Source organism: Gopherus evgoodei, chromosome 12 (assembly GCF_007399415.2).
Source record: "Gopherus evgoodei ecotype Sinaloan lineage chromosome 12, rGopEvg1_v1.p, whole genome shotgun sequence".
NCBI classification, from domain to species: domain Eukaryota; kingdom Metazoa; phylum Chordata; order Testudines; family Testudinidae; genus Gopherus; species Gopherus evgoodei.
In genome coordinates, this window is record NC_044333.1 from 38,490,984 (window position 1) to 38,508,304 (window position 17,321).

Below are 17,321 nucleotides of genomic sequence, written 5' to 3' on the forward strand. Positions count from 1 at the left end.
CATGGAGTCAGCCCTTCGTCCCCAGCTGGCACAGGCATCGTCTGACCCCAAGCCCAGCACTTCAGTGCGGAGCGTGGTGAGCATCACCTACTGTCAGTTCACGGTCCTCCCCTTCAGTCTCTCGACAGCTCCTCGGATGTTCACCAAATGCATGGTGGTTGTGGCAGCCTTCCTGTGGAAGCAGCAAATGCAAGTATTCCCATATCTAGACAACTGGCTAACCAAGTGGAGGACCATGTGAGCCTTGTGTGGACAATGTTCCACAGGCTCGGCCTCATTCTGAACATGGAAAAGTCAACCATAGCCCCCACTCAGAGGCTAGAGTTCATAGGAGCTCTTCTAGACTCCGGTCAGGCAAGAGCATTCCTCCCGGAATCTAGCTTCCTAGCCATGCACCATCATAGAGATTTCTCAGAAGATTTCCCACTACTATGGTGTGAAATTGCCTGTAGCTGTTTGGACATAGCCCAGGTATACAGGCCAAATTGAGACTGCCTATACAAATTGGTCACACTCACTCCTCCAGTCCTCGAATCCCTCCGGTGGTGGCTTGACCCGCAAGCAGTATGTGCAATAATACCCTTCTGCAGGCCTCAACCATCACTGTCCCTGGATGTGTCAGCGATGGGTTGGGGGGCACACTTAGGAAGATTCAGGACCCAAGGTCTCTGGTCCCAGGCAGAACTTTCGCTGCACATCAATATCAGGAAGCTGTGTGCGGTTCACCTCGCTTGCCAGATGTTTCAAACTCATCTACAGAGCATATGTATATTGGTATTGACAGACAATACCATAGCAATGTTCTGTATAAACAGACATGGTGGTGCTCACTCCTCTCTACTGTGTCAGGAAGTCCTCAAGCTGTGGAACTTCTGCATTGCCCACTCCATACATTAGGAGGAATCGTACCTGCTGGGCTTGAAGAACGAACTAGCCAATCACCTCAACAGGTCCTTTCATGGCCACGAGTGGTCCCTCTGCTTGGATGTCGCAATCAACATCTTCCAAAGGTGAGGATTTTCCAGATAGACCTGTTCGTGACACGACGCAACAGAAAGTATCAACAGTTCTGTTCATCCTGAATCACAGCCTGGGCTCGCTGACAGACACCTTTCTCCTGTCTTGGAAGGGGCACCTGCTGTATGCATTCCAGCCCTTCCCGCTTGTTCACAAGGTCCTGCTAAAGGTCTGACAAGAAGGAGCATCAATAATCTTGATAGCACCAGCATGGCCATGTCAGCACTGGTTCACCACGCTTCTCTACCTGTCAGTGGACACATCTATAACTCTATCCCTGGTCCCAGACATGATCACGTAGGACACTGCTGCCTCTAACATCCTAATCTAGAGTCTTTCCACCTCACGACATGGAAACTCCATGGCTGAATCCATTAGAGCTTGCTTGCTCAAACTCAGGCTATGTCTGCACTAGCATGGTAAGTTGACCTATGCTACACAACTCCAGCTACGTGAATAACGTAGCTGGAGTTGACATAGCTTAAGTGGAGTTACCACAGGGCCTACAGTGCGGGGGGGGTCAATGGGAGAAACTCGACACCAGTCCTGTGACCTATTGGCGGAATGGGGTCACTGGTCACCCTCCTGCTGGCACCCATCGTTGAGACACGAATTCTCTCAGTCAGAGAGATTCTACTGGCAATTGGCCCACTCCGACTCCCAGTCCCACTCTAGATCTCGGTATAGGTCAAGCAGTGTGAGGCATAGATCGCTGGTCTTTCGATGCAGATCCCCCAAATGCCAAAGATCCCCAGGGTCCTGTGGGAGGGACTCGTCCTGATCGGAGAGGTCAGCGTCGAGGCACAGTGGCCAGAACCACTATGATGAAGCCCGCTGGGCCAGCCGATCATGGTCACTCTGCAGCGTCTGCTTTGCTTACAATTCTGGTGTTGATCAGGAGTCCCTGGTAGCAGAACAGGCTCTGGCTTCAGTGGTACCGTCAACTTCATCGGCACTGCAACTGACCCCATGGTCTCTGGGCCAATGGCCGGCAGTGTGGTACTCCGAGAATCCTTGGGAGTTCACCCAGCATTTACAGGCCGCCTGGTCAGTAGAGGGGACCTCAGATAGGCCATTGGTCACAGCATCCTGCCCTCCTCCTGAGGTGGAGGCCCCACACAGGAAGAACCCCCAGGCCCATGAGGACCTAGGGAAGCAGCCAGTTGGACCACCAGGGGATGTGGAGGATACCTCAGTGCTGGCTACGTCCTCCTCATTACCAGATGAAGTGATTATGGGTTCCCTCACCCAGTTCCTCAAGATGACGCCGAGGCTCATCAGGAGCTTTTAAAGAAGGTTGCCTCTAGCCTGGTGCTCCAGGCAGTCATCGGACTTATTGTTCAATGTCCTTTGCTCCACGGCTGGAGTGGCTTTACTTCTACAGGAGGGAGTATTGAAAATAATTAATGCCCTATGGCAAACCCCCTCCTCCCTACTACCCATCTCAAAAAGGATTGAGCGCAAATATTTTGTGCCAGCTAAAGGCCAGGAGTATCTCTATACTCATCTGACCCCAAACTACCTCGTAGCTGAGGCCATTAACCAGAGAGAGAGGCATTGCCGACCCAGGGCTACACCCAAGAATAAAGACTTGAAGAATCTGGATCTGTTTAAACAAAAAATTTATTTGTCTTCCAGCCTTCAGTTGAGAGTGGCCAACACCAAGCCCTTCTTGGCTGCTATGACTACAATATGTGGCAGTCTGTGGCCACATTTGAGATCTCGATGCCTGAAGGGTCCAAGAAGGAATTCCGGGCGATCTTTGAACAGAGCACAGCTGCAGTGAGAACAGCCCTCCCAGCAACCTTGGACGCAGCAGACTCCTCAGGTTGCACCTTGGCCTCAGCCATCTCCATGCGAAGAGCGTCCTGGCTGCTCCTCTTGGGTCTGTTACCGGAGGCTCAGCAATTGATGCGGGACCTCCCCTTCGATGGCTAGACCCTGTTTACAGAACAGATGGACAGTAAACTGCATGGCCTTAAGTACTCCCTCACTGCCCTGAAAACCCTGGGGCTGTACGTTCCCAGTCCAGCCTGTAAGGGGTTCAAACCGCAGCAGTCTTGGGGCCAAGGGAGTCAACCCTGCCAGGAGCGCCCCCCCATAAGTAGAGTAGGAGCTACAAGCGCCGGCTGAGCCACCCACCTTCGCCCTCTGCCCAGTTGGGTTCGACCCACAATAAGCAGAGGGGCAAGCGAGTGTTTTGAGGATGCGCTTGAGAGCAACCTACCGAACTTTACCCCAGATTGGTCTGTGCCGCTGTTATCCAACCGCCTTCCTTTTTTCTTCCCTGCATGGACAGCTATAACTTCAGACTGCTGGGTTCTCAATACTGTGGCAGAGAGTTATACCCTACAGTTTACTTCTTCCCACCCTGCTTCCCCCTCCCTCTTCAGGGACCCGTCTTTCGAGAGTCTCCTTGTGCAAGAAGTAAAGGGGTTGCTGCAATTGGGTGCAGTGGAAGAAGTTCCTCTCCAGTACAGGAACAAGGGGTTCTATTCTCAGTACTTCTGTATCCCAAAGGCCAGGGGCGGTCTGCGGCCCATCCTGGATCTGAGGGACCTCAACAAGTATCTAAAGAACCTGAAGTTTTGCATGGTTTCCTTGGCTTCTTTGAGATGTGTTGCTCATGTCCATTCCCTGACCCGCCCTCCTTCCCCACTGTCAGAGTTTCCGACAAGAAGGAACTGAGGGTTGGACAGCTGGTGGCGCCCCTTATACCACGGCATGTTGGCATCACTCTAGAGAGTGCCAGAGCCAATCCCCTATGGATACTGCTAAGGGAAAAACTTTCACCACCGGTGCACGTGATAAGCGCACACACCTAATATGGAATGCACATGAGCAACGTATCTCAAAGAATACCAGTTACGGAAAAGGTAACTGTTTTTTCCACTATTGTTGCACTAAGATGTTAAGGAACCAAGTATGCAGTAATTTGGTGTCAGGATATCGCAAGTCCAAGAAAACATACAGCTTCCAATGTAAATGTTTAGTGTTGAGTTTCACAAGGTCAATTAAAATAACCACTTAATAATAAAATTTCATCTACATTTAAGAGAGGAATACAATAATTTATACAAATATGTTGCTGAATGCATTTGTCAAAACATTTTGATCTGACCAAGATTTGACCTGGGTTGATTCACATTTCCTAAGCCAATTGCTATTAGTTAAATGGTTTCTAATGAGACATTGTGAATGGTTGTTGAATGATTCAGATAGCAGTTTATTAATGAAGATTCAAGCATTTGAAAGATAGAAACAGATTGGAGTTCACATTTTTTATTTGGGGCTTGACTTTTAATTAGGCATAAAACAAAAACCTACCTTTTAAAAAATATTACTTTAAATTCTTTTATAAAATTTAATACTGTTCAGTGAAACTTTTCAGTAACGTGAACTTAACATAAACCCTACTTAAAATCTCTGCAAGCTTTAGACTTAGACTGATTTTATTATTTTTTAAAGCAAAAAGAAATCTGAGAAAATAATCTTAATGATAAATAAAGGAATTTACAGAAGCACAAACATCTGTTTTATAATGGAACACAAAGATATTTATAATAGTGCACCAAGAAACAACAGAATGCTGAACACAAACACACAAAAAATTGACCTTGACCTCTCAGAAATGAATCCAGTTTGATTATAAGTGGCCTGAGGATGAAAAACAAGAATAAATGCCTCTGGCTTTCATTAATAAAGATTTGGTAGGGTGACTGGTTTCTAAGAACATACAATAGAAGTGTAGGGATATAAAAGTCCTTGGATTAAAAAACAAAAGCATAGGATTAGATTAGAGGATTTGTGGGTAAATCCTAGTACCCCCATCAATTATTGGATTCTGTGAATGTTAACAAGTCATGAGTTAAACACTTCTGTTAGCCAGGTGTTAGATGCGACTGACTTGGGAGAATGGTTCAAGACAATCCCCTTCGTTTATTAATTTGTTTCTCCCTCTGTCCAAGTAAATAGGAGGAGGAAGTTGTACAGTCTAGTTAATGTAATTTTTATCTCAGCAATATAAACGATTTAGAATAGTGGCTGCAACCCTGCTGTGTAAAATCATCAAGAGAAATAGCTTCATTGAGTGTTTGTAAAGTGAAGAAGAGTGACTATTCAAGATAATATTACAATGTAGCCCTAAAAATTTTGATTATATGTTTGAAAGCAATGCAACCATGTCTTGGGAGCATATGTTATATACTGGATATTGATTGGACTATAATATATTAAGTTTATAATAAACAGAAGGGGGTAGAAAATCCTTATATATTAATCTTAGCTTCTGTCAATGAAAGTTTAGAATGTATTGCCAAATATTTTTATGAAAATACAGAACTAGGTTGAGAACCAATTTTTAAAAGCAACCTTCCTTGAAATTTGTCCCATAAATCAGGGTACTTGCAGCTAAGGTACTATAAAAATAGTGAATCAGAAGAGATCATGTTACCAGATCATTACGGAAGGGGATTAACTTTCATCCCTCTTTGGAGGGCATTAGGTGCATAATGTCCAAGTTGTAAATAAATGTGCAGATTATTATGAGTCACACCAGAGTAAGGTGTCTATAACAAATGTCACCCATTACAAATATTTGCCAGAAAACTAGTGGTCTGATCTTGTAAGTTAATTAAAGTAGTATATAAAAGTTCAGGTTTTTTTTAAAAAAGGAAGAAGTAATATGGCCCATGAGGGTGTCTTTGGTGGATTTCATTTAATTTCTTTGGGGTAAGTGGACTGAATTTTAGATGAATAGGGTGAGACAGCCCAACTTCAGAAAGGTCTGTACAAGAGATTGATTGGTGTAGTGCCATATGCCTTAGTTGGCAGTTGATGCCATTTTAATGATACACTTCCAAATGTAAAACACAGATTATTTGGAATCTGAAAGACTTCCCGAGTAGACTGTTTCCTTTCTGTAGCGCTGTGCGTTTTCATACATCTTTATCCCACTCTCTCTTTGTTCCACACTGAAGGGTGAAGTATGAGAAACTGAAAGCAAAACTGTGCATAACTTCTTTTAAAATTATTTTTGTTTTAAAACTGAGTAGCTGTGTGTGTTTAACATCACATACGCTCATGTGCTGGAATGGCAGCATAATTAAACATTTTATAAAATGATGCATTATCATGGTGCTAAGTGTGGATACCTTCATGGTTAAATATGAAAAATAAGGTATCTTTCTATAATGCTAATATCAGTGGTTTATGCGCTTAAGGTGTCTTTTAGGTGTAGAAAAAATACCGCACATAGTTGTTATTCCATCTTCATTCTCACACTCTGTCTTCAATTGCTGCACTTTTCCTGGTGCTTTCCTTCAAAGACTACTGTATAAAATTGTTTTTCCCTGGGTACATCAGTTGCATGGTGAGCTGTGCAGCAAACATTAAAACCTTAAAATTGCCTATCATGTAATCGTACTAATCAGTCACTGCATAGTATTGAAGCTTTACACAAATCTTTGATCTAGGAGTAAAAATATTCTTCTAAAACTATAATATATAAAAATGTATACTAATGTGACCATAATGTTTAAAGCAAGTACAGTATTCATTGGGCCTTTTCAGTATTACCTTAGTCCAGAGAAGCCTCATTAAACAGTTTTGAAGGAACATTTTTAAAATTAAACTCTGGATGTAGTGGGCTCAAGTTGTGCAACTATTGACTTTTCTTATTTCTTCTGACAGTCGTGTTTTTTGAATACAATGGCTCCCTCTGACAATAAAAGATATTGGCTTAAAAGCCCGCAAATTGAGGATATTAATGGGATGACAGGAATAAAAATGGTCCAGTTAATGCAATAGCATTCACTGAATCACTGGAAATCTGTGGATAATTTTGAAAAATAAGCACAGATGTAATCAAATTTATGTGAGTATTAGTACCCAGGATAATTTGTCCCTTGATAGGAGTATGTCCTTTTTAGATAATAAAGTCTGCATTACTTAGAACTGTGGCTCGTTTTTTTGCCCAAGCGAAATCTGGATAGTTAAAGTCTTCCATGAACATTGTAAACTGTGGTTTCAGATACCTTGATAATTGGTGCGGGAATTTTTCATTTTCTCTCTTCTACACTCTTGATGGATGATAACTTATATGTTGTGTGATGCCTTTTCGGTTTCATTCCTTGTCTCCTTACCTGAATAATTTTACTATCACATTCTGTTTAGTTGAATCTGTCTGACTCTGCAGATACTTTTGAAATCTAAAATGTGTAGCCACCCTTTTACTGCTTCACTTTTTTACCTGTGCAGATTATATGCATCTATGTTGATAATTTGGTTATGTGAATCAGCTGATAGATTTGTGGCATGCCCATCAGATCACTATTAGTTCTTGCTGTTTATTGTACTCCTTGCATATGAAGCTCTTTGACACAGGAACTGCCTTTTTGTTATACGTTGGGCTCATAGCTATAGATTCCAAAATGAGAAAAGATTAAAAAAACTGGGCATGTTTTGTCTTGGGAAAAGTAGACTGAGGAGGGACCTGAAAAGTCTTAAAATATGAAAAGGGCTGTTACAAAGAAGATGGTTCTCAATTGTTCTCCATGGGAGAGACAACATGAGTGAGGTAATATCTTTTACAGGAGCAACTTCTGTTGGTGAAAGAGACAAGCTTTTGAGATACACAGAGCTTTTCTTTAGGCCTTTGTATAGCTTGAAAGCTTCTCTCTTTCACCAACAGAAGTTGTTCCAAAAAAAGATATTACCTCATCCACCTTGTCTCTCTCTTAGCTTTGTTTGGTCCCAGGATGTAAGAACTCTGCAAACAATGTTCTCCATGTCCACTGAAGGTAGGACAAGAAGTACTGGGCTTAATATGTAGCAAGGGAGATTTAGGTTAGATATGAGGAAAAACTGTCTAACTATAAGGATAGATGAGCATTAGAATAGGCTTCCACAGAATGTTGTGGAATCCCTATCATTGGACGATTTTAATAATAGGTTAGACAAACACCTGTCAGAGATGGTATAGGTGTACTTGGTTCTCAGTGCAGGGGGTTGGACTAGATGACCTCTTGAGGTTCCCTCCAGCCCTGCATTTCTATGATTCTATGCTACCACAATAAAAACAATAATATTTTTAGGTGGAGACTAGCGAATATAAACACATCTTCTTTCTCAAAGGTAGTCTAACATTCTGTGAACCTAGAATCCTCCTCTATGCTATGGTCTCTCTTGTCAGTCATTCTTTCCTCTCACTCAGTGTGGAAGGATATCAAAGATGTTCTTCTTCACTGTCTTTGTTTCGCTCCAGTTGCCAGATTCCCCAAGTTATCCTTGATCTTGGCCAGATTTACAAAAGCATTTAGCAGATAAGTGCCTAGTGGGATTCATAAAAGTGCCTAACCTGCTATCTGTATCTTTAGGCACCTGAATACCTTTGGAAATTTGACCTCTTATCCTGTCTTCCTTTTCTTGCATTTTTTTGTTTCCATATGGACTGTAATTTTTGGAAGTCTACCTTCGTTCTTCAGTGTGCTCCACTCTTCTTATCATATATCTCCTATTCCAGTACAAGGAGCCAGTATACCATTCTGTACACTTGATCTGTAATCCAGTTAAGTCTGGCCAACTCCTTTCCTATGAAGAATTATGTATACCTCTTCCTTAGTGGGAAGTTAGTGAGGATGAGATCAACCTTTCTGATCCCTAGTTGCAGTTGATCTTCAGGACTGCATTACCTGGCCATAACTCAGAAATTTAAGGCTCAGGGAATGGTTATCAGCCATACATTTCTTTTTATGGTTGGGTCAAAGATTTAATTACTCTAATGTTTTGATTTTATATATATTTTATTCATATTTATATATCTATATTTTGTTCGCCTTAAGTTACAAGTTAGTAGTATGTATTGTTCTATTTTTGTAACCTTTACCTGTCTCTGCCTAACAGTAGAATGTTAATAGTTAAAGGAGTTAATACAATTTCTGACTGTTTTAAAATAGCCCAGTTTTCTTAAACTCTGCCTCTGTCAATTATAACACTGTACAGAGCTACTGTTTTTTTCTGTTTCTCTGTATCACCAGTCAAGAGCTGAGACCAAAGGGTTCTTTGGAGACCATATATTGCTGTAAATTTAATTTTCAAAGCACTTCAGTTGTGTTAACAATAACAGGCGTAATAAAGAAAATGCATGACAGTTATATTTATGGACCCGCAGGTATTGTAAACCCCCTTAAGTAACCAGCCTTTGTTTTTTGTGGTGATAGGATCCTGGGGTCCCTTGTACCTTACTGTTGCTTAGTAGGTAAATTTTTTAAAATCTTCATTTATGAATGGTTACCGTGGACCATGCCAATGTGTTAAATGGCATTCCTCAGAGAACAATAAACCAAAACAGACTTTGTTTAAACAGCTTTCCTCATTTTTTGGTGAAATTTGTCTAGAAACCAGTAAATCATCTCTGTGTGCTTGTCAGCCAGTTCAAAGGCTCTCTGTGTGTAGCTAAGGCTGATGGTAACACCAGCCTTTGTACATAAACTCTGCATAAATGTCTTTTGTAATTTGGAAAATCTCTGGTTCTGACTTACATATTTGAGCTGGAAATATCAGAATGCTTAAAATGTTAACACTATGTTTTAATAAATGCTGTTTTTTGCTTTGCCTTTTTGTACTATCAATTGTCTACAACTTCATAAATCTGTTAAATATATAAGAAGTTACTCTGGGATGATGGCTGGTGTACTTTGGCCTCTGTCTGTAAAGAACCTAATCATAAATGCTATCTTTATAAAGGCTGGCATTCTGTGATACTCTAGATGCTAGGGACCCAAAGATAATTTTCAGTGACGGAATCCTTGTTACATTTTATGAATAAAATTATAGTTTTGGATGACAGTCAGATGTGGCCGGGGGATGAGAGATGTAGATGACAAGGCTGCTTCAAGAATCAGTTACTGAATGTCTGTCCATATGTAGCTTTTGACACCTCATCCTCCGGACATCAGCTTGTTGTTTTCCTTTACTGTGATGCATGACGCATTCATTCTCATGATCTTTCCTCTCTGGGACTTTAGGGACCTGATTTGTTTAAAAATTTGGATTTGTGCATTGCTTTGCATCCATCCATATAGTAATGCAAATCCTCAGGTCAGGGATTTCCCCGTTCACTGGGTAGTTGGGAAATCTCAAGTGCTTGTACAATTCCTGTTAGAAAGATCAGCCTAGAGTAGAAGGACCCTGTGAATGAAAGCAGTATGGACGAAGATAAAAAAAAATCCAGTAATCTGCTGATCAGAAGAAGTGAAAAGATCTGTAAGAACAGATATTTTTCTTAAAGATGCACTTGGGTACCAGTGAAAGAAAAAAAGGTGTGGATAAAGAGTTAAATTTATAAAATACTTTCCTGTACATTACTTATTTGTCTGTTTGTGAGTGCAGTTCTCTGATTTGTGCATGCATATGTGGGATTGTACATGCAGAGTAGGCTCAAAGAGTCTGTCAAAACATGAGGCTGTCTAAGTTCCCCTCCGTCCATCCTACTTTCCTTACCAGTTGGAGTTTTGCTATAAATATCGCATCGGTCTATATAAGTGTGTCTAAGGATGCAAGAAGAGAAACTGCCTGTCTGAAATGTTCCAGTCTCAGTTTTTCCATAACTCATTTCCATCCATTTGAAGAAACTGATCTTGTACATTATGGGAGATGAAATGTCCGTTGGTTCCTTCTGTTTTATTTTTCTCTCCTAATTAGAAAACTAATCTGGGAAGGGAGGAGATGTTGGTTTTAGGGGCAGCAAAAGTTCTCTTCTTTTATTGTCTGCATTCTGTATAATTGAAAGGTGATTGTCCAAGAAAAACAACAGCTAAGACTGATGGATATGAGTCATACATTTTCCCTGTTAAAAATTACCTTTGGCAGGAACCTTCCTTTGCAAAGTGTACAAGGTTCTTTTGTTGTTGTTTTTTAAAAAGTCAGAGACCAAAATATGAATACTTGAAAATAATTATATTGCTTGAAAATCATTGTATTTCATGTTCATTACTTATATAAATAATATTTTGTTTGGAGGTGTCATGGATTGTTGACCTGGTAAATTGTATTTTTTTTTTTCAATCCATAAATATGTATTTACCTATAGACAATGTAGATTTTTTTAAAAGAATTTTTTATTGTATTCAGAGCTCAAAAAATAGCCATGAGTATTTTCTTTCCATACTCCCTCAGCTCCCTGATCTGTCCCCAAAAGTGTGTATGCTGGCAGCACTGATAGGAAGAGTTGTCTCATTCTTTCTGTTGCTAGTTGATCTTTCTATATTAACACAGGAGTCAACATCACATTATTATTCGTCTTCACTGATGAATGAGCAGCTTCTGATAAGCTCTGTGAGTTTCTGCGCTGAATATTTAGTCTATTTATTCTGCTTCCTTCTTAACTATGGAAGAGGAACAATTTTAATAGGGCTACCTAAAGATGATAATAAAATGTTATATTATTTTCCTCTTTCAGATCTCCTAAGGCTGGCTGTGTCCAGGATTTTCATAGAATCATAGAACTGTAGGACTGGAAGGGACCTCAAGAGGTCTTCTAGTCCAGTTCCCTGCACCCAAGGCAGGACTAAGTATTATCTAGACCATCCCTGACAGATGTTTGTCTAACCTTGTCATAAACAGATAGTTAAGGGTTAATGTCTCTCTTACCTGTAAAAGGTTAACAAACAGGGACCCCAAACACCTGACCAGAGGACCAGTCAGGAGACAAGATAGTTTAAAATCTTGTGGGAGGGAAGCCTTTGTTTGTGGGTTTGGGGTTTGGCGTTGTTCTCTCTGAGTCCTGGATGGGGCTAGAGGTGTAACCAGGTTTCTGCCAATCTCCCTGCTACAGTCTCTTATCTGTTCAGAATTGTAATTAGAAAAGGCGGTCATAGTCTTTTAATTTGTTTTCTTTTTCATTAGTATATGTGTACTTGCTGAAAGTAGCTTAAATTGTGTTTCTGCTGAAGAAAGGTTCTTTCTATTGTTTATAAGTTGAAAGACCCTGTAACTTTTTACCATCTAAAGTGCAGAGATAAACCTGTTACTTTTTTCTTTCTTTTTTTATTAAAAGCTTTGCTTTAAGACCTGTTTAAGTGTTTTCTCCTAGTTAAGGCTCAAAGAAGCTTGAGTCTGTATTGCCTGAGGAAGGGAATGGTAAAGTTCCTCTTTGTGTTAGATTCACGGAGTTGAATCAGGTGATCTCCTAGTGTTCCCAGGGCGGGAAGGAGCTGGGAAGAAAGGAGGGAGGGGGAAGGAAATGGTTTATTCCCCTTTGTTGTGAGACTCAGGGAATTTGGGTCTTGGGATCCCCAGGGAAGGTTTCTGGGGGAGACTAGAGTCGATCAGGCGCTCTACTCTAAGTCCTGATTGGTGGCAGCCTATCAGATCTAAGCTGGTAATTAAGCTTAGGGAAATTCATGCTAATACCCATATTTTGGACGCTAAAGTCCAGAATTTGGAATTATATTATGACAAACCTGCTCTAAAAATCTCCACTGATGGAGATTCTAGAACTTCCCTAGGCAATTTATTCCAGTGCTTAACTACCTTGACAGTTAGGAATTTTTTCCTAATGTCCAACCTAAACTGCCGTTTTTGCAATTTACAGTCATTACTCCTTGTCCTATCCTCAGAGCTTAAAGAGAACAATATTTCTCCCTTCTCCTTGTAATAACATTTTATATACATAAAAACTGTTATGTTCCTCCTCAGTCTTCTCTTCTTCAGACTAAACAAACCCAAGTTTTTTAATCTTTTGACCTGGTGTAGAGCTCGTTGGTAGTTTTGTAGGTATTGTGCAGACTTCTTCATATTGTCCCTCAAGACCTTGATGTGAAGGTCCTGTTCTTATCTAGATTTTGCTTTTTTTTTCTCTTGCAAGTGCAGAATTGAATTCTCTTTGACAATAGTTCTGTAGATAGCTGTTCAGAATGCTGTGGTATTGTGATTTGTTTGTTTTAATAAAAAAAGCCCTGGCATCTTGGAGGATGGAGGAGTGTTTGTAAAGGGACTTTATTCCACAAACTGATCTATGAAGGCACACTCTTGTGCCTGTGTAGTGTCCCATGGATTTCAGTGGAACTCCATGCAAGGGGGCCTCTGCTGTGGAGCAGTTTACAGGACTGAGGCATTGGTGTGTAACTGTTGTGTCTTAAAAAAGTCATTATGCTTGCAGATTGGTAAAGTGGCCTAAATCATAAACTCCTTTATCTCCCAAATAGGTAATTGCTTGGGCTTGAAAACATCAGCCCAGAATAAACTTCATCTGGTATAAAGTACAGCCGCATACCTCAGCAACATGCATTGCCAAGAGCACATCAGCCACGCTGGTGGCTCCCCTATAGGATACTGATCCAAATTTAAGATCTCGATCAAGTTATTTTTGAGGTTCTGAATGGACAGGAACCAGGTTACCTAAAGGACTTGCCTCATCTTCCGGACATGGATTGCCCTCAACAGCTCCACTCCTCAGGAATGGTAGAATGCATTAAGAATTGTAAACGCCTTCATATTTAGGACCAATGTCAAATTCAATAATTAATACAAGTGTCTTTGGACTAGCAGATGAAAAGTTTCTATTTCCATGTTCTGTATCTACCATCAATATTTTCTGGCAATAGATGGGGAGCTACGTACTGTTATTCTGAAACCAGATGTAGCCTTCTCACACTGTTAAATTAGCCAGTGCCAAAGGTTTAATAAATCTGTGTCTGGATTAGTAACCCAGGGTTTAATGCTTCCAGATAGAGCCTCTTCCTAGCTGGTTTTGGTTTTGCTGTGACCCAGTTTCCTCCCCAAAAAGACTATTTTCCCCAGCAGTTGTTGAAGCAGAATAGCTATTTAGTTCTAAAAGAATAACTTAATACACGCAATTTGGCAGTTGCTTGCTTACAATGACTTACTTCATCGTGGTAATTGTACATGGTGTCTGTATAAGTCTGTGTATGCACCGTGATAGACAGCTCTTTTTCAACAAAAGCATATTTAGTGGCCATACAAGGAGTATAGTGGCTTAAAAGCCAAATCACTGTGCTATCGCCTCGCTACTTGTATTCCATTTGACCCATTTGGCCAAATTCATCTAGAGCACTGATTTCATGGGCTTTTACTGGGGACGAATTTGGCCTCATACAGAAACACTGAATGAAGCAACCGTGAGCATGCTGTGGTGTGAATGCAGAAGAGGTAGGAGAAACAAAAAATTGCAGTGTATTGGCAAAGCAAAATTCACCCCCAGTACTGAGGAGCCAACACACTATGTGGCTCTTAAATCCAATATTAATGGCTTATATCAGGGTGTTTCCTCTCCATTCATTTTTAAGTTGGCTTATGTTAACTAAATGCCATCAGGCACATTTTAAAATGCTCTTAAAAATGAATTAGTTATTTCCTTAAAAAATAGGTTTTCCCATTTTATATCAATTCTGAGTTCTAAGATTTTGGAGTGGGGGGAAGAAAGCCCGAGGACTTCGTAAATAGAAGCTTAATTTTACTGCATTTATCTCTATAGCTACAATTAATTATTCAGCGTATCCATTAAAAATTAAGCCTTGGTAAGTGACACTTTTAAGCATGCATTCAAAATTTATTGAAAATGGGGGAAGTGATGATAAAAAGAACAATGTCTAAAAGAAAAATAAAATATCTTAAATAAAATATCTCAATCTGTCCTTAAAAACTTCAATATATAACCTTTAGTACATATAAAAAGTGGAAGAGGAGGGGAATAGAGCTGGGAAGCAATGGGAAGGAGTGGGTAGAGCAGGGCAGCTTCCAGTGTTGCTAACTTTCATGATTTTATTAAGAGTCTCGTGATATTCAGTGCTTTCTTAAAACTGCAGCTGCTGGAATGACGAGATTACATGAGAATCTGAGCTTTTGTTAGATAAAAATTCTATTACATAGTCATGGAGAAATGCTTGAAAATGTGAATTAAGTGCACCATAAACACTCAGAACCCAGAAAGCAAATAAAAAGAATTTCAAATGCATTATTTAAAACAATCTCATGATTTTAGGCCAGTCTTGTGATCTTTTGAGACTTGACTCTTTTTTAACGTTTGGGATTGGCACATAAAAGGCCCAGAACGTTCTGTACTTGTTCACAGTTCGATTAAACCCCCTCCAGAGTATGTGAGGTTCACGGCTTCAGAGCCAACAGATGGTTGTCAATCTATAATGAATCCCATTTGTTATGGGCAACAGATACAATTATACATAGATTACACACATATCCCTTGGCAGTGGGGCTAGAATGCTGTTCTTTTAGCTCATAAAACACAGACTTCCGTCATGAGAGATAAAGAACAATTCCCTTAATTTACTGTTAGTTCTTGTAGTATGTGGCTTATTGTCTCTGTAGGCCAGTCATGAAAGGGGTGACATCACATGCATATGGAGACATACATATACACACACAAACATACCATATGTAACAGTTGAAATAGACAGAATATTGCTATCAGATTGCTCATGTTATTTCTTATGAGTGATTCTAATATATGGCAGACTAAAGTTAAGAAAAATGAATAAATATCAGTGATATTTTTCAGATGTTGACCAATAAAAACAATAGAAAAAATGTGTACAGTGTTGAGAAATCAGTTAGTCTTCTCTTGCCACCCCAACAGGGGAAAATGTATGTGTGTTTTACGCGTATCATTGAGTATAATGAAAACATTTAGTTTTGCACACCAAAACTATTCCATGCTTTTGAAAGATTTTTGTAATAGGATGATGGTAATCTCTGAAACCAATTAAAATAATAAACTGCATGCCAAATAAGTTTATTTACTTTACCTTTATTTTTATATTAACCCAAAATGTTACCCTATGCATTTTTTGTTTGGATCATGGAATTCTTATCAGATTTTTTTGGCACATTAAATACACACAAACAATGGTCTAGTCCCATCAGTAACTAAAATTAGAGTCTTTTCCATTTTCTCCGTTCTGTCTCCATGTCCTAAAAAAAATAAAATAGATTTGTTAGAAGATCAGATGTCTTCTCAGTTAAGCCCATCAGCTCAGTTTACAGCAGAATGCCTTTCCTCTCCTTTTCCTTTGGGGGAAATATTCCATTAAAATGTTGCTTTTTATTGTACAATGGCCAGTTTACCTCACAAAATCTTCACCTTCGTAGTAATTCTCCAAAGCAGAAATTTGATGGCCCTTAGTAACATTTTTGTTTACAGATTTCCTCCTGGTTATCTTGAGTTGATACATTCTTTATCACCCTAGAAGGGGTCACAGACTGTTAATAATTTCAGTGAAGCAGTCAGTCCCTTGGAATAGTATGGATGCCAAATATGTGGATTACAAGCTGTAGCATTTGATACATAGTATATAGCTCTGATGTTGGGGGTGGGGGAAAAACAAACCCAGAAACTGTCTTTCAGTTTTAGTGTAACAGTTCATTTAAATACAAAGACTTGGGTTAATGTATTATTTAAAAAGGTTTGCTTCTTTACATTCTGTTTCTCTCTGATTTTGTCTTGTAGTGTTGTCCCACAGACTACAGTTATACTGAACAATGATCGGCAGAATTCAATAGTAGCCAAGATGGTTGGGCAGGAAGAGCCATTGAGCAGAACAGCGGATTCTCTGGAAAATATCCTTAGCAAGTTAGTAGCAACAATTGCAATCCTTCCCCTACACTTCATTATTTCTTACAGGAAATCCAATAGAGGTCTGTCTACTGCAATTACAAGTGCAAAATAAGAACATCCTAGGCAACTGAGCTTGAGGAAAAAATATTCACAAAGTAGTGAAAAGGGCCAAATTGACAGCCCTGCACAGCAAAGTCCTCTATCAACAGAACAGGTACAGCGCAGTGCCTCAACTTTGAAGTGGAGGGAGCATCTCTGAGGGGGAAGGGTTAATTCAGTCTCTTTGGCCCACTGAGTCCTTAGTATCCATGCTGAGCTCTCCAAGAAGGGGGCCCATTGTGACGGGTTTTGCAATGTTGACTTTTGTCGACTTCGAAGGGTACTGAGACCTACCAATTCATTAACAAAAGGACATTCAGTGGCCATCTGTAGTAACTTTTGTTGTAGCCAAGGCTGGATTTGAACTAGTTACTTGAAAATAAAGGATCTGTACAGAAAACTGTTTGAAGTAACAAGCCATGCTAATTTAACAGTTATGTAAAGAAGTTTCTTTATACTTATTGGTTGTATGTAGTGTATAGACATTTCATTGATAAAATTTTCAAATAGACTTAAACAGCAAACTACCTTCTGAGTAATTAACATTAGATAGTAACTATAAAGCAAGCCAAAGAGCACTTACTTTTAAACAAATATTGACACTTACAAAAGG

General features: G+C 40.0%; 1 protein-coding gene across 2 annotated transcripts in view; it reads left to right on the forward strand.

The window, feature by feature from the left end:
• BANP (BTG3 associated nuclear protein) overlaps nucleotides 1-17,321 on the forward strand; it is a 250,865-nt gene that overhangs the window by 35,057 nt on the left and 198,487 nt on the right. For both annotated transcript variants that reach the window (XM_030581415.1, XM_030581416.1), the window contains exon 5: nucleotides 16,502-16,624. In XM_030581415.1, coding sequence (XP_030437275.1) covers nucleotides 16,502-16,624 — 123 coding nt within the window. The remainder of the gene's footprint in view (nucleotides 1-16,501; nucleotides 16,625-17,321) is intronic.